This window comes from Mobula hypostoma, chromosome 8 (assembly GCF_963921235.1).
Source record: "Mobula hypostoma chromosome 8, sMobHyp1.1, whole genome shotgun sequence".
Taxonomy (NCBI): domain Eukaryota; kingdom Metazoa; phylum Chordata; class Chondrichthyes; order Myliobatiformes; family Myliobatidae; genus Mobula; species Mobula hypostoma.
In genome coordinates, this window is record NC_086104.1 from 19,544,521 (window position 1) to 19,569,063 (window position 24,543).

Below are 24,543 nucleotides of genomic sequence, written 5' to 3' on the forward strand. Positions count from 1 at the left end.
TTGTCTTATGGTCTGAAAACACAAGCATCTTCTGACAACCCAATACTTTTATTTGACAGCAGTACCAGTGAAAGACCAAGACCAAGATGTCTTCACATGAGGCAACATTTTTGCAGTATGTAGTCATCAATCAACACCTCCCATCACCACCCCAAAATAGTAAGAATTTGATCTTTCAGTCATTCTTTATGATCATGGCTGACCTGCCCATAATACCCGGAAATCTATTGATCCCTTCTGAATGAACTCAGTGTCTGAGATTCCTTCAAAGTCTCTCTTCATCAAAACCCTATGCCAAGGATGCGGCCTAGAAGACTAGCACACCTTCAGGGTTCCGGGATTTCATGGTTCTGGAGGTGGGTGGACTTGAGGTCGGTGTCGCCATAGGAAACTGGTGTGTCACGGGAGACAGAAGATCGAAAGCTGCAAGCTGGCTGCTGGCTGTGTGCACAGAGCTTGGAAAAAGCGACGCAACAGGCTTTTAACATCATAAATCATGAATCAGCGAGTTGTTTTGTTATGTCTCCCCTCTCGCTGTGAAACGGGGACACCCCTATTTCCTTTATTAGGGAGAGAGAGAGCCTGTGGTATGTCAAGTACCGGGTGAACGAGTAGCCTTTGGGGTACTGCAAGTCTGTGCTTTTATTGATGCTTTGCTGCTTGCTTGAGTGCTCGGTGGGGGTGGGGGGAGTGCCAATGCTTTTTTTTTGCTGATGAGGGAGGGGGGATCGTTGCTTTGCTGCTGCTTATGCGTGGGAGAGGGAGCTGGGGAGGGCGCTTTGGGGTTCTAACATTTAACTGTCATTCATTCTTTGGGGCACTCTGTTGTAGTGGATGTTTGCGAAGAAAAAGAATTTCAGGATGTATGTTGTATACATTTCTCTGACACTAAATGTACCTTTGAAACATTCTACCCCTTATTCCAAGAACATGGCCCCTGCATCCACCATGAAGCCTCATAAGCTTCACTGAGATCTCATGTTTCTCAGTTTTAGAGATTGCACACCCAGTCTGAAGGGCATTTCTTCATTTGACAAATCTGCCTTGCCTGAAATCAGTGTCCTGAATGCATTGGGCTCTCTCAATGGCAAATTGCTCCTTTCTTAGCTGAGAAGAACAAAACTTTGGAAAATACTTTGAGGCACCCATTGTGACTACAGTTAAATTTCTTTACTCCTCTGTTCAAATCACTTCTTACACCTGCACGTTGGCTTTCAATTACTTCTGTACAAGCACGCCAAGATACGTCGGTCTCATGGAACATGAAAACCAGCAAATCTCTCACCAAGAGATGACACTGCCTTCCTGTTTTGTGCACCACACATTATGTGAGCACTTGTCCCTGTCCCCTGGATACTCCCTACCTCCTCCACCATGCTCATAATCACACCGGGTTTTATATCATCAGCAAACTGGAGAAATATTTAGTTCCTCAGTCAAATTTTGTGTGGATCGTGAATGGTTGGGGTTGGGGCAATCATTCATCCCTGCAGTTCCCTATTCATCAGAACCTGACAACCTTTTTATTCTAGTTTGTATTTTCTCTCTGTTGACCAAATGCATAAGCTGGAACCTTCTGGATCAGTTCCCTTATTTGGGACCTTACTGAAAGTCTTCTGAAAATCCAAATGCACTACATCTACTGCCTCCCCCCACTCAATTAGCTGTACTCTTATGTCCTCAGAGACTGTACATAGTTCTGAGGTGTGGTACTGTGCAAAAGCCTTGGGCACATAACTATAGCTAGGGTGCCTGAGAATTTTGCACAGTACTGTTTCTGCCAACATGGAGTGGAGATCGGGTTTGTAAATCTGGCGGCAGCAAAAGGTGTTGGGAATGGCGAGGGTGGAGCGCTGCAGGAGGGTGTGGGGCAGCTGGCAGAGAAGGGGTGCCAGGAGCGCGGCTGGTGTGGCTGCAGACACACCCAGAACTGAGACATCAGGCAAAGTATTTTGATTCCAAACAACTGATTTATTGAACATTACAGAACGTCTCTCTGGTGCTTCCTGCCCTCCCCTCTCCCTTCCCCTTTCCCAACCATGATTCCCCTCTCCCTGCCCCTTCCCGCTCTCAGTCCACAATAGAGACCCATAAGAGAAATCAGGTTATCATCACTCTCACATGTCATGAAATTTGTTTTATTTTTAGTGGCAGCAGTACAGTGCAATACATAAAATTACTATAGTACTGTGTAAAAGTCTTAGGCACCCTAGCTATATACATGTACCTTAGACTTTTGCACAGTAGTAGTACTGTATATTGTTCAGTTGTTACTACACTGAGGTGATCACATTGTGCACCAGGCATTGAAAATGGAAGTCGGGCTCTATTTATGCTATGTAGTTACCAGCCTCTAAAGATTCAGTTTGTGTTGTTTGGCAATTACAAGATGCCTTGATCCACCAAACAAATACAAAACAACTTCTAATTCAGCCTTAGGGATGTTCAGCTTTTACTGTTGTCTGGTGAAGAGAAACACAGAGCATCATGGCCTCGGGGACCTATCTTCAATCGGTGGCTTCTTTTTCTGAAACTCTACCCATTACAGTGAATATAGAACAGTAAAGCACAGCACACTCCCCTTTGGTCCGTGTTGTACCAGCTTTTCCACGATCCATCTAACCATTCTCTCTTACATAGCCCGTAGTCCCCCATTTTACTTTCATCACGTGTCTTTTAAATATCTCTAACGTATCATAGAACTATAGAAACTACAGCACAGAAACAGGCCTTTTGGCCCTTCTTGGCTGTGCCGAACCATTTTCTGCCTAGTCCCACTGACCTGCACACGGACCATATCCCTCCATACACCTCCCATCCATGCATCAGCCCCGAGCATCACTTCAGCAGTTCATGCCAAGCACTTACCACTCTGTGTAAAAAAAAAAAACATCTCCCCTAAACCTTCCTCCACTCATTCATTAGTTCCATATTCCCCTTTCAGGGCAAATTGGTTTTAACATGAGATTTGTGCCTTGCCAAACACTGAAGTTGTTGGTTATTAATATGAAGTAATCATGAGCCATTTAACAAAAGGTTTGAATGGACATCCCAGTTCAGTGAGAACATGATTCATCATGTTGGTATCTATTGATGTGTCCCATATGAACTTCCTTGGAAAGAGGTTTGCCTGAGGGTCTGCAGCAACTTTACCAAAAGGTGACACCAAACAGAATTGTATATCAAATGGATCCAGTTTAGAGGAAATCAGATTTTGCTGCATTATGTAAAGGTCTTTCATTTGAAGATCTGACTTGGCCAGATTGCTCTAATCCTAACTCATCTGCTATTTTTAAGACTTAAAATTATTAAATTCAGTTATTTTCCTTTAAAAGAAAAGCAAAATCTAAATATCACAATTTGTAATGTTTGAGGGGACACGAAATGGCAGGAGAGGTTAACAGAAACAATACCACAATGGTGCAGCAGGTGGCACTCTAGGCCAGTAGGGCTACAGCGTAATGTGGAATAAGGCCTTAATCTGCGTCAGGTTATCTCCTGCCTGATTTACAACGCTTGAGATTTGAACCCGAAATGGAGAAATTCCATTCCTTCAACCTAGGCACTTCTCACCTCAATGAATAATTGATTACAATGTATTGTCCTTGACAAGGCAGTAAGAACCAGTCAGCCAGGAGGATTATCTCTCTAACACAAAGGCATGTGGAAGCCTCTTGATTTGGGGTGGTGACAGGCGCTGTCCACACCGGGGAATTGTGCTGAGCAGAAAGTGACATTGATTAATTTCTCTGTGACGTGTTCCTCGTTTAAAGCATTTGGCCCGTCGTGTTCCCTCAGACATTCTGTCTGAGTGCAATCAATAATGCAGCCGCTTTCTGTGAACCCGCAGCCTGGCCCAGAGGCACTGCGATAATTGCCCAGTGAGGAGCCAGGCCTCCCTTTTCAATTACATCAGTGAGCCTCTGAAAGCTAGGTGGGACAGCAAAGGAGGGTCATGTAAAGGATTCTCCCTCCAGGTCTGCGTTGCTGGAATTCTCCCTGGAACTGATACCAATGGAAGCAATGGAAACGAATCGCGCACTGTGTGAAAGGATCTGAAAATTCACAATTGCCTGATATGTTCAAGGGGGTGTGCCGTATCTGTGTGTCACACACCTTGTATTTTCCAAGTTTCGTACCTTGGAAACATTGGGAGCAACCATCCCATCTTATAAGGCTGTCTTAGTGCTAGGGATGCTTACCGTATGTCATTGGTCAAAGGACATTCAGGCACTAAGGACACGCACTGGGTAAAGCGGGAAATTCCCATATAACATTCTTTTTATCCAATTACAGAGCAATCTTTCCTCCTCACCACCAGGGACAACATCTCAATGATACCACATTTCATTACAGGGGAAACAAAGATCAGCTTGTCACATGACTTCATGCTTCCATAGTGAAGGGGAATCTCTGCTCCCACATCTTCAAAGAAACTCAATTAATTTTGGACAAAATACATGTAAAAGGATTAACACACACCAAATCCCAATGGTGTCCTGATGGGCTGGAACATTGACTGTTTACTCATCTCCATAGACGCTGCCTGACCTTCTGAGTGCCTCCAGCATTTTGTGTGTGTTCCTTTGGATTTCCAGCATCTGCTGAATCTCAACTGTTTATTTAAAAGGTTTAGTATGCTAGATGGTGGGAGATAATCTTTAAGCTCCAACTATGATGATGACAACCGGCTTATTGTTCCTTATCGGTCTCACCTTTACCTGACCTTGTGTGTGGAAAGTGAAGAGTTTCATCCACTTGAATAAAAAGTAGTCTCTATTGTTTGTCCCAGCTGAATTGTCTCAGAAGTCTGTGGCATGGCTTTTGAGTTTTATACAAGAACTTTGTCAATATCAAAGCCTTGGAAATGGAAGCGCCATTCCAGGCAACCTCCAGGCTTGACTTTCCAGCAAACTGGAGGCATTTCCCAGGCTAACCTTGTTACTACTGGCCACGTGTGTATTGATGCTGAGCGCTTATAGTACGCAACAGCTTGCTTGTGGCTTCCTGTCAAAAGTGTTCCATCTGCACACTTACGTTGCGTATTTGTTGCTTTTTCAGTCCTGAGGTTTGATTTTCCATGGCCGTTTTTCACCTTCCAACTGGTTGTGAGCTCGATATACAATTTGCTTGTGAAGGGTAATGGCTGGGATCTGATGGGTGCTGGTATTCGCGGCCTGGAAGATTTTGATTGATAGGAGAAGCCATGAAGGAGCCACAGATTTATACAAGACCTTTGTCACTTTGACGCTTGGCAGAAACTGGTTTGAGCAATTTGTACAGGGTGAAAAATGACAAATAGTCAAACACACGAGGCAGTCATTGAATAAATATCCTGTTAATATTAACCCTGAGCACATATCCAATTTCTTGTTATTCCCATAAGATTTGATGATGCATCGTGCACACTTGGAGTTTGCCTTGAGGAATGCACCCTCACTCATCTTCCTCATTCACCTCAGTCCCATTCTGCAGTGGTTCGTGCTCCTCCTCTGTCTTAGCACATCTGCTAGGCTTCTCATTTTCCCACTTGGCAAAGCCCCTACTCTTCCCTCCTTTCGACTTCATTTTTGGGAAGGTGTGTGACCCTGAGTCGGCGCCAGCCCACCCGCTTTCCTGCCACAGGGGCTCCGTCTGTGTGGCCTGGCTGGCGGTGGCCCTCTGTAAGCGCACCGAGATCTTCTGAGCTGAGCCAGTCATTAGGGTGATGGAGCGGCCATCAATGGCCTGGTTACTGTTGCTCTGGGGGAAGTTGAACATAGCTCCATCTTGAACTGCAGGGGGAGAGAATGGAAAAAAAAACTGATTTCAAATTGCGAGGGAGGACGCCTCAAAAACAAGCTGTGCAATCAAAGATTAAGCATAGAACCGGATTCAGAACATCAAAAGGCAGGAAAAGCCAAGGAATTTATTTAGCCCAAGCTCAAGGATATAAGATCAAAATGAGAAACAATGTTAGGCTTTTAATAACCTTGCACGGACAAGCACAACTTCTCCTTTTCAGTGAACATATGAACCATCTTTCAACAAATACTGAGATTCCAGCCTCAATCGAAGGATTCATTCACAGAATAGCTCAGCAACAGAGATGAAAGGAGACCCTGTAAGCACTGATTAGCATGCAGTAAACCGTAATACTGAGGCAGGGCAACCATTTCATAAAGTAAAGCTGGTTTCTAAAAAGATTTACTTCTCAGCAGCAATTTTTGAAGATATCACTGCCAATACAATTATACAAATTTATATTTAGCAGAGGCCCAAAGGTCCTGTTCTCTGATGCCAGTTGGTTGTGTTCTGATGTCAAGTGGTTGCATCGTTCTGCACTACAGTTTCAACAGCTAACTGAGGGCCACTCGGCTTCATGTGGGTAACCGGCCATTAAGTAGAAACTGGAGTGTGTGTCAGCAATACTTACAAATACACAGTGTTTTTACATGAGATTCATTTATTCTCATATACAGCAGGCAGAAAATTCATTTTGTTACTCAAGTGAAGTTCACAAAACTTTGTGCAAGCACAAAATTCTGATTCTATCATTTCCTATATGTTGAAGAAAGTTTTGAGAAATGTCTTGGAACTAATAGAATCAGAATTAGGTTTATTATCACTGAAATATATTGTGAAATAGAGGGTGTCCTTTTAGAAATGGGAGAAAGAGGAATTTCTTTAGCCAGAGAGTGGTGAATCTGTGGAATTCATTCTGACTGGCAGCTATGGAGGCCAAGTCTTTGGGTATGCTTACGTTAACATAGAAACATAGAAAATAGGTGCAGGAGTAGGCCATTCGGCCCTTCGAGCCTGCACCGCCATTTATTATGATCATGGCTGATCATCCAACTCAGAACCCAGCCTTCCCTCCATACCCCGTGACCCCTGTAGCCACAAGGGCCATATCTAACTTCCTTTTAAACATAGCTAATGAACTGGCCTCAACAGTTTGCTGTGGCAGAGAATTCCACAGATTCACCACTCTCTGTGTGAAGAAGTTTTTCCTAACCTCGGTCCTAAAAGGCTTCCCCTCTATCCTCAAACTGTGACCCCTCGTTCTAGACCTCCCCAACATCGGGAACAATCTTCCCGCATCTAGCCTGTCCAATCCCTTTAGGATCTTATACGTTTCAATCAGATCCCCCCTCAATCTTCTAAATTCCAACGAGTACAAGCCCAGTTCATCCAGTCTTTCTTCATATGAAAGACCTGCCATCCCAGGAATCAATCTGGTGAACCTTCTTTGTACTCCCTCTATGGCAAGGATGTCTTTCCTCAGATTAGGGGACCAAAACTGCACACAATACTCCAGGTGTGGTCTCACCAAGGCCTTGTACAACTGCAGTAGTACCTCCCTGCTCCTGTACTCGAATCCTCTCGCTATAAATGCCAGCATACCGTTCGCCTTTTTCACCGCCTGCTGTACCTGCATGCCCACTTTCATTGACTGGTGTATAATGACACCCAGGTCTCGTTGCACCTCCCCTTTTCCTAATCGGCCACCATTCAGATAATAATCTGTTTTCCTATTTTTGCCACCAAAGTGGATAACTTCACATTTATCCACATTAAATTGCATCTGCCATGAGTTTGCCCACTCACCCAACCTATCCAAGTCACCCTGCATCCTCTTAGCATCCTCCTCACTGCTAACACTGCCACCCAGCTTCGTGTCATCCGCAAACTTGGAGATGCTGCATTTAATTCCCTCATCCAAGTCATTAATATATATTGTAAACAACTGGGGTCCCAGCACTGAGCCTTGCGGTACCCCACTAGTCACCGCCTGCCATTCTGAAAAGGTCCCGTTTATTCCCACTCTTTGCTTCCTGTCTGCTAACCAATTCTCCACCCACACCAATACCTTACCCCCAATACCATGTGCTTTAAGTTTGCACACTAATCTCCTGTGTGGGACCTTGTCAAAAGCCTTTTGAAAATCCAAATATACCACATCCACTGGTTCTCCCCTATCCACTCTACTAGTTACATCCTCAAAAAATTCTATCAGATTCGTCAGACATGATTTTCCTTTCACAAATCCATGCTGACTTTGTCCGATCATTTCACCGCTTTCCAAATGTGCTGTTACCACATCCTTGATAACTGACTCCAGCAGTTTCCCCACCACTGACGTTAGGCTAACCGGCCTATAATTCCCCGGTTTCTCTCTCCCTCCTTTTAAGTGGTTGATAATTTCTTGATTAGTCAGGGTATCAGTCAGGGACTCTCTGACGGTGGTGTCTGAAAAGCGGATGCTGTCCAAGTTGCATGCCATCTTGGACAATGTCTCCCATCCACTACATAATGTACTGGGTGGGCACAGGAGTACATTCAGCCAGAGACTCATTCCACCGAGATGCAACACGGAGCGTCATAGGAAGTCATTCCTGCCTGTGGCCATCAAACTTTACAACTCCTCCCTTGGAGGGTCAGACACCCTGAGCCAATAGGCTGGTCCTGGACTTATTTCCTGGCTTAATTTATATATTACTATTTAACTATTTATGGTTTTATTACTATTTAATTATTTATTGTGCAACTGTAACGAAAACCAATTTCCCCCAGGATCAATAAAATATGACTATGTATGAAAGGTAACGAGGAGAAGGCATCTGAGAGGGCAATGGTTCAGTCATGATGAAATGGCAGAAAAGACTGGATGGGCCAAATGGCCTAATTCGGCACCTATATCTTATTGTCTAAGTGTGGTCTGACCAATGCCTTATAAAGCCTCCTTGTTTTTTTATATTCCAGTCCTCTGGAAATGAATGCGAACCCTCCAATACCTTTGGATATGTCCAGTAATACAATGGCCTCATTAGCGGGGATTTTTAACAGTTACGCTTGCATTTCCTGCTGCAGCTTCAGCAGGGGACACATCAGCCCCACGGGGAGAGAGCACAGCAACTGATGTTCTCACTGTTGCTAGAGCAGGCACGTAACAGACCACCCACCCAGTCAAAAAAACACAGGCTCACTATATCTGAACAACAAATCGAATGTGTTTCTGGATTGGGGGGAATTAGAAATTTTCTCCTTTTAAATAATATACAGAGTTATCAATCTGGCTCAGGCATTTGCATTCGCCCACCCACCCCCCCCCCCCCCCGCTTCTGGTGATGCAGGAGGTTGTTCCGTCCAGGAAGTTTATGCTAGCTCTCAGAACAATCCCCTGCCCCCTTCTGCCCAATCATCTATTCTCTCTTTCATTTTATTTTTATTTAGAGATACAGAGTGGAATAGGCCCTTCTGCCCCTTGAGCGACTGGCAGCCCCTGACTTTTCCCTAGCCTGATTATGGGACAATTTACAAGGACCAGTTAACCTACTAAACGTTTTATGATGTTGGACATATGGATGACTTTGGAACTGAACTCCAAACATTGATAGCCCAAGCTGTCACAGCATCGCACTAATCGCCCTGCTACCGTGTTGTTCTTACATAACCATCCGTCCCCTTGCGCCGCCCCACCCTCCCCCCGAGTTTCCCGCCACTCACCTACACCAGGGGTGATCGACAATAACTAATGATCTTATAGGAGGAAACCAGAGCACCCAGTGGAAGCACTCACGTTACAGGGAGAACATGTGAACTCCACATAGACAGCACAGAGGATCAGGATGGAATCCGAGCCAGGTTTATTATGGCTGTCTAACACGAGGTGAAATTTGCTGGGGCGGCCGGCACTACACTGATTGGCCTAGTCTCAAATAATTGCCAGGCGGCCTACAGAGGAGAAATCACCACCATAACACTGTGGTGTCAAGAAAACAACCTCTCCGTCAATGTTGCACAAACAAAGGAGCTGGTTGTGGGCTTCAGGAGGAATGGAGACAGGCTAACCCCGATTGATTTCAATGCATCTGGGGTTGAGAGGCTGAACAAATTCTAGTTCCTTGGCATACACGTCACCAAGGATCTCGTGTGGTCTGTACGTACTGGCTGTGTGGTGAAAAGGCACAACAACACCTCTTTCACCTCAGATGGTTGAAGAGGTTTGGTGTGGCTCACCAAACTCTAAGAACTTCCTTTAGGGGCACGACTGAGAGCATCCTGACTGGCTGCATCACTGCCTGGTCTGGGATCTGTACTTCCCTCAGTCGCAGGACTCTGCAGAGAGTGGTGCGGACAGCCCAGCGCATCTGTGGATGTGAACTTCCCACAATTCAGGACATTTACAAAGACAGGTGTGTAAAAAGGGCCCAAAGGATCATTGGAGACCCGAGTCACCCCAACCACAAACTGTTCCAGCTGCTACCATCTGGGAAATGGTACCACAGCATAAAAGCCAGGACCAACAGGCTCCAGGACAGCTTCTTCCACCAGGCCATCAGACTGATTAACTCATGCTGATGCAACTGTATTTCTATTTTGTATTGATTATCCTGTTGTACATAATATATATTATAAATTAATATAATTGCACATTGTACATTTAGACGGAGACGTAACGTAACGAGTTTTACTCCTCACGTATGTGAAGGATGTAAGTAATGAAGTCAATTCAATTCAATTCAATACAACCGCGGTGACCAGCAACTGTAGCTCAAGGCTTTGCAATGAGGGTACAAGGCAGCACTTCAGGATCGCAGGTCGCTTCTGACTGTAAATGAGCTGCATAAACATGAGGCAAATAGCACAATAGCGTTATTGTTTTGCGCTATTTGTCTCATGGTAAACAGCAGGCAAGCTGTTTGGAATGGATGCAAGTCATTGATGAAGGAGGACATTTTGTTTTACTGTAGGATGCCTTTGTCGAGTCAACAACAATAACGTCACTGAATGAGAAGCAAGATGATAAAAGGCAGAAGACAAGAAGAAGAATGATAAGAGGGAGAAATTGATAGGACAGCCAGAGGCGTTTTCCCAGGCGGAACTGGCTAAATCTAGGGGGTATTATGCTAGGGCAATTGGAGGGAAGTATTGGGGGGGGGGGGGGGGAACGTCAGAGGGACATTTTTTTCACCGAGAGTGCTGGGTACAGAATACACTGACAGGGCTGGTGGCAGTGGCAGATACATGGATGACAGAGAAATAGACAGCTATGTAGGAGCAAAGAGTTAGATTGAAGGGTTAGGTTTAAAGGTTGGCACAACATTATGGGCCGAATGGCCTGTTCTGTATTATTATGTTCGAAGAAGCTAATAATTCACATGGAGAGTGAATTGTGGAGCAGGAACTGCTTGGCGAAAGCTGGCCTTACGGAGGATATGTGATAGCCATGATAAGCCCTTGTATCACTTTCGCAATTAATCTGCTAATGGAAAACCTTACTGGCCTAATATCATTTTTTTAAAAAAACTGAAATGATCTAATTTCCTTGAATTTTAAAGATTGCTTCCTTGGATGGATTTTGGAGCCCGTCCAGTCGAGCTGATATCCAGTTCTGTGATGCTATAGGAAAGAAATGCCCATTGTGGATTAGTCCTCAGGACTAAATTGGTGCTTTAAAATTGAGTTTATTCCAAGCAGTGTTAATCCTTTCCGAAAATACGGAAAATGGGCTCAAGAACCCATCAAAGTGAAGGAAAACCATAGGGATGGATAACAACGAGTAGCTCTCAAACGGGAACTTAGAGTATTTCAGTAGCCAAACAGGGAGCATAAGCCATCGCATGCTGTAATCTAACCCTGTTTAAACTATTGTTCCATGGCCCTTGCCTTCACTCTATTCGTGGCCTGGATTCCTATGGCAGGTACTTCAGGGATGAATGGGAGATCCGGATGGAATTATGATGAACAATCACTACAAAATGACTCTGGCGTCTCAGAGTGTTTCAAAGTGACTATACTGTGGGCTGGGGGGGGGCGGGGGTGCGCATGGACGGCACATCACTTGCAGTTTTCTACGGGTGCTATTCGTGAAAAGATTAGGAACAGGGAAAAAGGAAGTAACTGGTATTTCTGTAGTGCCTTTCACTTGCCTTTCAATATCCCACAGAACTTTTCAGACCATAAGGTATGTTTGTAGTGATGCAGATGAGGGGAGAGGCAGGGTGCGTGACCAGAGTTTCACTGATGAACGTTAGACAAATGTCCTGGGGTAACTTGCCTCTTCCTGCTGCAGCCTTTCATTGTTTCTATTATAGTTATTATCCTATTATGGACTTATGAGTATGCCTGCAAGAAAATAAATCTCAGGGTTGACTGTGGTGCCATATATAAGTTTGATAATAAATTGACTTTCAACGTTAGAACAATACCCTGAGTAGGCCAGCAGGCTCTCCACTTCAGTCAAATGTCTGTTGCAGTGACCTTCTAGTGTGGCATCTGGGTCACCGGCCCAGATCTTCGAAATCGGCTCTCTAGAATGGGACTTGAACCTCAACACTTTTGAGTGAAGAGGGGCCCTGCTGCTATTGAGCCATGGCTGATATTTAAACATGGTTTGCTCATCTGTTACTTATAAATAACTAATATAGTTAATCAGTGACTCAATGGGAACATGATTTTGACTCTCTCCTATATTAATAGTTTCAGTAATATAAATACTGCAGAAGGGGCTCATCACTCATAGTTGGCAGAAAGAAAGCTCTGATCTCAAATCACCGTTGCCTTGGGGCGATACCCACACATGAGGAAGGCTCAGGAGTAAACCCCGAGGCAAAAATCTGGAGCTGCCGTCGCTAAGGCAGTCCTACATTGAGTCCAATGCTGACTGGCAGCTCCTGCGACGCTGCTGGTACCGAACTGTATCGGTCTCTGCCGTTCCTTTGGGTTCATCAGATGTGTGGAGAGAAGGAGCCTGCTGCATGGACAACAGCTTCCTCTTCACATCGTACTGCCCTGACTTTTGTATCACGTAGACAGTTAAGGCACGATATCCATGGGTCAACCCAGGCCAAAGGAAGTCCTCATAAATATAATCACTCTAAACACAATAATAACTGCTTTTCAATAGCAAGCAGTGATATGGTTCTTATGTTTCCAAAGGTCACACTTCTAACCGCACCATTTAGCAAAGAGAGGGCATAGTTTCCATTGGGTTGAGGATGAAATGAAGGGTTAAATCACAAGGGAGCTCCCCACTAACAAGGTCCCCTTGATCACAGCAGTGGTCCTTACCATTTCCACAGGACAGGATTGCCGGACTGCTGGGCAGGGAGCCGTGGCTGTGCGAAGGTGGAGAAGGACTCTCTAGAGAAGTGCTCTTTCGCAGCTTCCGACACGCCAACACCAGCAGATCCTTGCATTGCTTATGGCAGTTGACACCGCAGTCTGTCAAACAAGGAACAGAAGCGAGACAGTGCAATTAACGCCAGTGCCAACGTCTCTCAGTATTTAAAATTTAATGCTCAGATGTTGCCCACAAAATCCCACCACTACTATGTTACTACTATGGAGAATAAAAAATGGTATTAATGTCAAAAAGGTGGTTGAAGTTCAGTATAGACTCATTGAACCTAAGGGCCTGTATCTGTACTGTATCTATTCTGAAGCTCAGCTGGGACATCTGCTGAGTGTCATATAACCATATAACAATTACAGCACGGAAACAGGCCATCTCAGCCCTTCTAGTCGGTGCCGAACTCTGACTCTCACCTAGTCCCACCAACCTGCACTCAGCCCGTAACCCTCCATTCCTTTCCTGTCCATATAGCTGTCCAATTTAACTTTAAACGACAACATCAAACCTGCCTCAACCACTTCTGCTGGAAGCTCGTTCCACACAGCTACCACTCTCTGAGAAAAGAAGATCCCCCTCATGTTACCCCTAAACTTTTGCCCTTTAACTCACAACTCATGTCCTCTTGTTTGAATCTCCCCCACTCTCAATGGAAAAAGCCTATCCATGTCAACCCTATCAATCCCCCTCATAATTTTAAATACCTCTATTAAGTCCCCCCTCAACCTTCTACACTCCAAAGAATAAAGACCTAACTTGTTCAACCTTTCTCTGTAACTTAGGAGATGAAACCCAGGCAGCATTTTAGTAAATCTCTGTACTCTCGCAATTTTATTGACATCTTTCCTATAATTTGGTGACCAGAACTGTACACAATACTCCAAATTTGGCCTCACCAATGCCTTATACAATTTCAACATTACATCCCAACTCCTACACTCAATGCTCTGATTTATAAAGGCCAGCATACCAAAAGCTTACCAAAAGCTTTCTTCACCACAGATGAAGTCACCTGCTAGTGTATACCCCTTCCCCTGCCAACACTCCCCCACCCTGCCTTCTTATTCTGGCATCTGCCCTCTTCCTTTTCAGTCCTAATGAAGGGTCTTGGTCCAAAATGTCAGCTGTTTATTCCTCTCCTTAGATGCTGCCTGACTTACTCAGTTCCTCCATCATTTTGCATGCATTGACAAAGTCGGTGCCTTCTCGCTGAGAGTTTGTGAGGAGTCCACAGTTCAAGTCTTGACTTTGGAGGAGGTATATGTGATGTGCAGAGAGCCATCAACAGTGTGTTTACACGAATCCCTACCTAAACACATCCGAGACCTGGACGACATACTGCAAGACACTACAGACGTACCACAGATGCTGTCTTCTAAATCCATGCATTCACTGTCATACAGGACCGAATCAGGACCTTAGGCTGACCAAGTGCACATAAACCACTGAGTACCTATTATACACTCCAGCATTCTCTCCCATCTCAGCATCTCCGAGCTCTAATCAGGACCAATGGTTGGTCCACAATGTTCATTTGTCTGACGCCAGAGCTCTGCAGACACTCGGTCCACTGAGGTCTGTGATGCAACAAGGGTTCAGGAAAGTTCTCAAAGCCCCCTTGAGAATGTGCAACATCTTCACTGATTCGCGACAGCGTCTGGCCCACAAATTCAAACTGGAGGAGCATTTGCAAAGGTAGGTAGAACGGTGAATCTCCCTCTTCAGGCACACACAGAAGCCCAGTGCAGACAACAGAGGGAGTACAGCACCTCCCAAAGTACACACTGGCCCATCCCATCTGTGGAAGGGTCCATGGTTACCACCTTAGAAACCAAAAAATTAGGGGACAAGGAAGTCATCCTCAAGACTGGGAGACTGTCCAAGATGGGAAAGGTGCTCAAAATATTCTCTGCTGCTTTACCAACATCACCGCATCCCCTTTAGTCTCCACAGGGAAAGTTAAAAACCCATTGTGGCTACTGCAGAAGCAAACTGGCCTCTTTGCCTGATTTTATCGGACTGTCGATGTTACTGCCTTCTGGGCCCTGCTTTACAAGGCCCCAGATCCCTCAGCTGCATATCCCTAAAACTTCCTCTGCCAACATTAATACAATAGCCATCTGAAAAAAAAGAAAGAGTTCTTATTTACCTTTACACTTGTGTCCCTGTTTGATTATACCCCAGAGCTGCAAAGAGAGCAGAAGAATGTTAGTGAGTTGGTAGGGAACCGGAAGGAAGGTGAAGTAATGAAAGAGGAAGGAGCCGTGGCCTGCAGCAACACAAACAGGATGGAGCTGCTCACAACACCCTTCCTGACACATGGAGATGGGAATCGTTGTTTCAGGCCTGCGCTGTCCACTCCATTGCTCGCTAACTTCTCTCAGAACGGGGCGACATTTATCTGTGAAGCGTCAACGGCATTTAAAAGAAACCTGGCAGATGAACCACATTAGGCTGGGAGTGATGGGGTGATATGGCGGGGTCACGATTAACACCCTAATCTGCTTCATTGCAGCCACTTCCATTGACCACGATTACTGTTTACTTCTCTCCAGCAGTGGAGCGAAAGCTTAAGGAGGGGTGTGAAGCTGGGACGAAACAAAGCAAGTAGTGTTGTGGGAGATGTAAAATCAGATGCAGGGAACGCCACAGCCAAGGCTAAAGGCAGCCAGCTTCGACTGGCAGGGAGCCAAGTGCCAGAGACCAGCACAGACAAGTCATCTCCGTCTCAAAGCTTTGTAATCTCATTTTTTGAGGTGCAGTGTGGAATAGGCCCTTCTGGCCCTCCGAGCCACACCACCCAGCAACTCCCCTCCTCCCCTCCAATTTAACCCTAGCCTAGTCACACGACAACTCACAACGACCAATTAACCTGCCAACGACACGTCTCTGAACTCTGGGAGGAAACTGGAGTACCTGGAGGAAACGCACGCGGTCACAAGGAGAAACTCCGTACAGACGATGGCGGGAATTGAACCTGGGTGCTCGGTAATGTAAGGTGTTGTGCTAACCACTATGCTACCGTGTAATGTAGCAGAATATGAAATTGCCCCAGAGTGACAGAATGAGGATCAACTGATCTCCCTCCACAAATGGTTTTTGATCGTAGCTTTTCAGAAGCAGCAGACTTAAAGGAATCTCTGGCAAGATGTGTATAGAAACTTCTTTCCTTTGAGGGTAGTGAATCTTTGTAACTCTCAGGGGAAGAGGGTTTCAAAGATTCCAAAGATCATAGTTGAATGGTAAGATTGGACAGTTATGGGCATGCTATGTTAGTGCCTGGAACCATGGCGACAGTTGTGGGCTGCCCAGAATTCAAGCGAACCATTTCACTGTCTGTTTCAATGTACATGTGACAAATAAAGCTAATCTTAAAATTTTATGGCGGAAGGCGAGCGAGTGTTCAGCGCTGTCTACCAGCCTCTTGCTTGCTGTTGCCAGGGTAAGGTGTCTGTGTGTGACGGTCTCTCTCTCCCTCTCCCTCGTTGCCCCAAGGGAAGGTCCTTGCATTCGAGTGATCTCTCTCTCCCTCGATGCTCTCAGTGGATGAAGCCGGAGCAAGGTTTAATCGATGGGGATTGTAGATTTGGACTCTAATTCAGGATTATGATGTGTCCTAGTTTCCAGTTAAAGTTCTGGTCGCTCTTTTTTGTCTCTGCTTTGGGTGATTTTTCAATTGGGACAGCCTGCAGATAACGAACACTGAGCTGAACTGTACAGAAATATGCTTTTTGATTTTGTGTTTTATATTCTGTGTTTTTGCTCATTTTTCTGTTGCTGTTTGCATGATTTTCTTATTTTTTTTGCATGTGGGGGACAGGGAGTTTGAAGTTCGACAGTTTTCCTTGAACAGTTTGGGTCCATGGTTCATTGTTCCATGACTGCCTGTGGAGAAGATGAATTTCAGGCTTGTATACTGCAGACATACTATGATAAATGTCTTTTGAATGTCTTTGAATAGATAAGTATTTGAAAGATCGAGAAATTGAGGACCATGTAGAAGTGGCAGAAAGAGAAGTTGAGGCCAGCAAAGGCTATCTAAGCCAGGGGTCCGCAAACTTTTTTGCACCGCGGACCGGTTTAATATTGACAATATTCTTGTGGACCGGCCGACCGGGGGGGGGGGGGGGGCGGTGTTCATGTAGGGTTAAACTCACCTCAACATGTCTTTTTCAGTTAGGGTTGCCAACTTTCTCACTTCCAAATAAGGGACAAAAGTAGCAGTCAAATCCCGGGACACTTGTGTTTACCCCAGGAAAGACTACCGTGACCATGAAGCCTTGCGCGGGCACCTGTGTGCGCATGCGTAAGTGACGTGCGCATATATGACGATTTTTTTCCACAAATCGGTTTTGGCCTAATCTTCCCAACTATACTGTACATACATTACTTCTACTTTATATAGGCTGTGTATTAATCATATCACTCCTGCTTTTACTGTATGTTACTGTTATTTTAGGTTTTATTTGTTATTTGGTATGATTTGGTTGGTTATTTTTTGGGTCTAGGAACTCTCAAAAATTTTTCCCATAAAAATTAATGGTAATTCCTTCTTCGCTTTACACCATTTCGGCACGAAAGGTTTCATAGGAACGCTCAACCTTGGCGGGGGGAATACGGGACAAGGGCGGACCCGTATGGGACAAACCAATTTAGCCCGATATACGGGATGTCCCGGCAAATACAGGACAGTTGGCAACGCGATGTTCAAGTTCAACAGTGTGTGACAGGGAATGAAGGAAGGTGCAGCTGACTCATATTGTTTCTTCACGGACCGGTAGCACATGTTTTGCGGCCCGGTGGTTGGGGACCACTGAGCTAAGCTATTGAAAGGCAGGGCAGGTTTGAAAGGCCTTTTGGCCAACTTCTGCCCTTTTGTTCATTGTTTCACATCCTCTAGCATGGGCTGCTTAATTCTTGCCCTCTAGTGTCACTCAGTAGCTTTGGACAATCCAGAACAACCTGTTTCCATGGAGGAGGTTCAGTGATGAGAATGTTCAGCACATGGGGCAAGGAATTTGAATGAATGACTAACTTCATGAAATTCCTGATCTAAATCACACTGGTGGCCACAGAGGGGTGTGCGCCATGTAAGCCTATCACTTCCTGATTGCAAACTCAAGAGGAAACAACACCATCAGGACTGTCCCACACGGGCTCTGGGATTCCATTCAGAGCAGTGCCATGTCCAGTATTCTGTATTAATCTTTGGGGCACCTACTTCGAGATTAGGGTGGCATGGTGGAGATACGTCCCTATCAAAGGAGGTGTAAGGTGCTCCTACCCTCCGCTAGCCTGTGGGACACCCTTGGGCAATGTGAAGCACACTACCACCCCTCCCACACAACCAAGGTCACATGGATCCATGGGAGCAAGTGGTGGATGGCTGTATGAGCAGCTGGTGCATATCGCATGTCCTACTTATGTGACCACTGACACCAGACAGACAATCTCTGAAGCGTATTGATAATGGCTGTGGTCACCGTCTTGTAAAGACACTGACCAGAAGAAGGCAATGGCATGCCACTTCTGTAGAAGAATTTGCCAAGAACAATCATGGTCATGGGACCATAATGGCCCACATCGTATGACATGGCATGTAATGATGATGATGATGATGTAGAGATTGGTAAGTGCATTCTCTCGTGTCAAGTATGATGCTCTCTTAAGAGGTTGTCTATTGATGGGTCCTCAGGTGGATGTAGAGGCCGGTGAACTCCCTTACTGGAGAACACTTCTGTATCGGTTTTTTTAATATGGGTATGTGGCCAAGTGGTTAAGGCATTGGACTACAGAACTGAAGGTCATGAGTTCGAGCCCCAGACGAGGGAACGTGTTGTGTCCTTGAGCAAGGCACTTCATCACACATTGCTCTGCAACGACACTGGTGCCAAGCTGTATGGGTCCTAATGCCCTTCCCTTGGACAACATTGGTGTCATGGAGAAGGGAGACTTGCAGCATGGGCAACTGCTGGTCTTCCATACAACCTTGCCCAGGCCTGCCCCTGGAGAGTGAAGACTTTCCAGGCGCAGATCCATGGTCTCGCAAGACTAATGGATGCCTTAAAAAAAATGTGGGTAGGCTGAAGCACAAGCAACTGCTTTGACAGACCGGGATCAGGGTCCCGTGGTGTGGAATGCAAGATGACCGGGGGACCATCACCGCTGCAGCTTCCCTCCAATCTCACTGCGTCATCATCTTCTGCCAGCTCCACCACTGAGGGCTTGCTCGGATCGTTCTTTGTCTGGAACCTCTCCCTTACCACCATGGGTGATCCCTGCAGGAGGTAAGTGCCAAATGGCTAAACTCCAGACGACATCGCTCACAGTATCTCAGGAACTCTGAAGCCTCTCCTCCATGACAAGATGATGATCCTCGAAGAAGCATTAGATTCCTCCAATTGCACAGTCAGGACTTCTAAAGTCTTTTGTAATATTCTCCAGTACAATTAAACTTTGGTAGAACAAAGCATTGCACAGAGAAAGAGAACATTTAGTACAAAAGTCTGTTGATTAACAATATTTATCACTTGAATCAATGCTTTGATTCTATGACAGGGTGGAATATCATGTTGGTAAAATAGCTAATGAGTTAGATCTATGTGATATTTCTAGCAGGTATTTAAGAATGACCCCGTACACTATGTATGAGCACCAGATCAGAAATATTGTTGATGCTCTGATCAAATCAATACACACTCAGTGGCCTCTTTATTAGGTACACCTGCACCCCTGCTCATTAATGCAAACATCCAATCAGCCAATCATGTGGTAACAACTGAATGCATAAAAGCATGTAGACATGATCAAGAGGTTCAGTCATTGTTCAGACCAAATATCAGAATGGGGAAGAAATGTGGTCTAAGTGACCTTGACCATGGAATGATTGTTAATACCAAACGGGGTGGTTTGAGTATCTCAGAAACTGCTGATCTCCTGGGATTTTCATGCTCAACTGTGGAGTTTACAGGGATTGGTGTGAAAAGTGTTAAATATCCAGTGAGCGGTAGTTCTGTGGGAGGAAGTACCTTGTTAATGAGAGAGGTCAGAGGAGAATGGCCAAACAGGTTCAAGCTGACAGGAAAGCGACAATAACTCAAATAACCACACATTACAACAGTGGTGTGCAGAAGAGCATCTCTGAATTCACAACACTTCGAAACCTGAAATGATGGGCAACAGCAGCAAAAGACTACTGAAGTACACTTAGTGTATTCGGTACAGGAGGCCAAGTGGCTAAAGGGAAGAGAAAGGTAGTGGATTTATCTAGCTGGGGAGATCTCACATACATATATAGTGTACAGCTACTCTCTGGTTTTGCCCAGTGTTGTGTCCAGGCGTTTAGACATGGTCAGCCAGGGATTTAGCAAAACTTAGGTGTGAATTTATGATGATTTAGAATTTCCAAGGGAAGACGTCTAGACTGAAGCACATTAGAGAAAGCTCAGGGAGAATCACTGCAAAACCATCATTTCAGTAGATGTACTTACAAATCCTGCACAGTGCTCACAGAAAGTGGGTTTGAGGTACGTCATCTCTTGAAAATTGTGAATAAAGCCTGGTCCCATTTTGCACTGGAGCTGTGATTTAGCCCTCAGGAAATAGGCCATCATTTCATCTTTACTGATTCGCCCATCCCTGTCAAAGAAAAGGGGGAACAAAGACTTAATTATCGTACAAATGCACAATCATCTACATATATAACTTAGCCTGACATAACATTGAACTGTTCTAACCCAGAGGAGGAGATGAAGATGAATTTTCTTCACCAGAATGTGGTGAATCTGTGGAACTAATTGCCATAGATAGCTGTAGAGGCCACATCATTGGGTATATTTAAAGTGGAGATTGCTAGGTTGGTGAATAGAGAGGTAGAGAGGAGGTTGCCTAGAAGAAATCAGCTCAGTTATGAGGAATGACTTCACATTTAAGTGTCTGGATGAGCATTTGAAACAGCAGAACATGCCAGAAGACATAGGAGAAGAATTAGGCCATTTGGCACATCGTGTCTGCTCCACCATTTCATCATGCTGATCGATTTCCCCCTCAGCCCCAATCTCCTGCATTCTCACGGCATCTCTTTATGCCCTGACTAATCAAGAATCTATCATTCTCCGCCTTAAATATACCCAATGGTTGGCCTCCACAGCCACCAGTGGCAATGAGTTACTCAGATTCACCACCCTTTGGCTGAAGGAAATGGACTGAGTGCTGGAAAGAGGGATAGGTTTAAATGTTTAGCCTGGTCATGATGAGCTGAAGGGCCTGATACAGTGCTTCATGCCTCTATTCTGCTGTATTTATGAAGTGGGCCACCAAGATTCTTTGGAATTCATTGATTCTACTTGGGAGGTACTCTGTTGTATGCCCCAAGGTCACAACTTAATGGACTCACCTCACTTTATGCTGAAAGCCAAGTGCTGGAATGTTCCTCAGGTTCTCAGTCTCCTGATATCCCTTAGTTATCTGTATCCATTGATTATTCGACACCACCGGTCACACTGTTTACAATGCTGCCTATCTTTGCATCAGCAGCAAACATGGATAGGGAGATTTCTAGCCCAAAACACCCCCAAAAAGCCTCAACAGTCGTACCCAACTTTAACAGTGATATCAGTATGGAGTAGCCATAGAGTCATAGAAAAGTACAGCACCGAAACAGGCCCTTTGGTCCATCTAGTCCATGCTAAAAATGTTTAAACTGCCTACTCCCACACACCTCTACATCCGTGTACCTATCCACACTTCTCTTAAACATTGAAATCGAGCTCGCATGCACCACTTGTGCTGGCAGCTCGTTCCACACTCTTACGACCTTCTGAGTGAAGAAATTTCCCCACATGTGCCCCTTAAACTTCGCACCTTTCACCCTTAACCCATGACCTCTGGTTGTATTCCCACCCGACCTCAGTGGAAAAAGCCTGCTTGCATTTACCCTGTCTATAGCAGGGATGCTGATCTTCTGCTGCTTTAGTGTCGAATAGGATCGGGGGGAGAAGGAGCTCAACAACATTTACTTAAAAAGGCATTTTATCAACACCAACTCTTTCTCATAACACAAGAACATGATTTTATAAAAATTCTTGAACTGGTTGACGGACTGGTAGTAGAGCTAGATAATGCCACTCCTTACACTCCCCCAGAATCTTCAACCATCCTTTTCCTTTTGGTGGGATAATATTCAAGTTTGCTGATTACACCACTGTTGTGGGCCAAATCAAAGGTGGTGTATTTGAATCAGCATACGGGAGGGAAATTGAAAGTTTGGCTGAGTTGGGTCATAACAACAACCTCTCTCCCAATGTCAGAAAGATCAAAGAACTGAATTATAGACTTCAGGAGAGGAAAACCAGAGGTCCATGTGCCAGTCCTCATCAGAAGATCGGCAGTGAAGAGGGTTAGAAATTTTAAATTTCTGTGTGTTACTATTTCAGGGGGCCTATCCTGGACCCAGCACCTAAGTACAATTATGAAGAAAAGCACGGCAGCACCTCAACTTCCCTTGGAGTCTACGGAGATTTGGCACGACACCTAAAACTTCAACAAACTTTTAGAGATGTGTAGTGGAGGGTCTATTGTCTGGCAGCATCACAGCCTGGTATGGGAACACCAATACCTTTGAATGGAAAATCCTCCAAAAGATAGTGGATTTACCCAATACATCATGGGTAAAGCCCTCCCAACCATTGAGCACATCTACATGAAACACTGTTGTAGGAAAGCAGCACCTATCGTCAGAGATTCCCAACAACCAGGCCATGCTCTTTTCTCGTGGCTGTCATCAGGTAGAAGGTACAAGAGCTTCAGTATCGCCAGGTTCAGGAACAGTTACTACCCCTCAATTATCAGGCTCTTGAACAAAAAGGGATAAACTACACTCATTTGCCCTTCCATTCAGATGTTTCCACAACCAATGATCTTACTTTAAGGACTCTTTATCTTGTTATTTCACGTTCTCATTATTTATTGTTATTTATTTATATTTGCATTTGCACAGTTTGTTGTCTTCTGCACTCTGGTTGACTTTTCATTGATCCTGTTAGAGTTACTATTCTATAGGCTTGTTGAGTATGCCCGCAGAAAAATTAATCTCAAGATTGTATATGGAGACATACATGTACTTCGATAATAAAATTTACCTTGCACTTTGAATTTGAAGTTCAACCCACCAGTGAGATCAAATAATACAGTATTTTGCTTCTCACCTCCTGCAACTGGTAACAATCATATGGCCCCAAATAATCCCAAATGCAGAAAAAAACGTAAACGTAGCTCATGAGGCTTAGTGAGGCACTGGGTCCATGGGAAGAATCCTTCTCTCTATTTGTTTACAAGCAAAGCATCACATGTATGTCATGCTGCTAACAGAAATAGCACACAGTTGCTCTCTCTAAGATTGAATGTCCCAGGGTATCAAAAAGCCTGGGGAAGAAATTGCAGTTGTTTGAATCATAATATTCCAAGGTTCGCTAGCAATGTTCCAAGAGCTTTAGAAAATTATACTCAGTTATCCAGAAAAGAGGAAAGAAACGTTCAGGCAATTACTCCATAAGAATTGAGGCCTTTACTGAAATTTGTCAGAAGTTGTCTGATTTAGCTACCAGAGCAACACAAACAAAATACCGAAGGAACTCAGCAGGCCAGGTGATTGTGACTGAGCTATCAGATGGCCAAAGAATCAGGAAGGACAGATCATGTGTAAGTCATCTGGCTGATGTCATCATCGTGGTCAATCTTGGAATGTCTATGGGTATCATCTGCGCAGATTTCCAGAAAGCATTTGTTAAGTTGTTGCATAGGATTATACAAAAATGAAAATTAGATTAAAAACTTCTGATTATGGAGCTGTTTAGGCTGGGTGGCAGGTTGGAGATACGTCTCTACCAAAGGAGGTGTAAGGTACTTCTTCCCTCCACTAGCCTACAAGTCACCCTTGGGCAAAGTGTACCACCTGCTTAGGGTCACGTGAAGCTATGGGAGGAGGTGGTGGATGGTCATATGAGCAGCTGGTGCATATCACAAGTCCTGGTTATGTGATCACTGACACCAGGCAGACAATCTCTGAAGACTATTGATAATGGCTGGGGTTACCAGTCTTGTAAAGACACTGCCCAGAAGAAGGCAACGGCAAACCACTTCTGTAGAAAAATTTGCCAAGAACAGTCATGATCAAGGAAAGATCATGAATGCCCACGTCATACAACATGGCACTTAATGATGATGAATGTTCAGAAGGTAGCATACAGAGAATACAGATAAATGTTCACTTGATTGATGGGATGTAACAAGTCAGGTTTCCTCAGGGATCTAGACTGAATCCTCAGTTTTACCCTTTCATGTTAATGACTTAGACATCCACATAACCAAATCGGCAAATGACACAAAACTGGGAGCATAATGTGCAACATAGTCAAAAGAAGCAGTCA

At 44.8% G+C, this 24,543-nt stretch overlaps 1 protein-coding gene across 1 annotated transcript in view; it reads right to left on the minus strand.

The window, feature by feature from the left end:
* Window positions 1–2,058: 2,058 nt before the first annotated feature.
* rasgrp3 (RAS guanyl releasing protein 3 (calcium and DAG-regulated)) overlaps window positions 2,059–24,543 on the minus strand; it is a 118,362-nt gene continuing 95,877 nt past the window's right edge. The window contains exons 13-16 of the mRNA XM_063055532.1: window positions 20,608–20,755; window positions 15,267–15,303; window positions 13,057–13,209; window positions 2,059–5,774 (exon numbers count right to left, since the gene is read on the minus strand). Coding sequence (XP_062911602.1) covers window positions 5,437–5,774; window positions 13,057–13,209; window positions 15,267–15,303; window positions 20,608–20,755 — 676 coding nt within the window. The 3' untranslated portion in view covers window positions 2,059–5,436. The remainder of the gene's footprint in view (window positions 5,775–13,056; window positions 13,210–15,266; window positions 15,304–20,607; window positions 20,756–24,543) is intronic.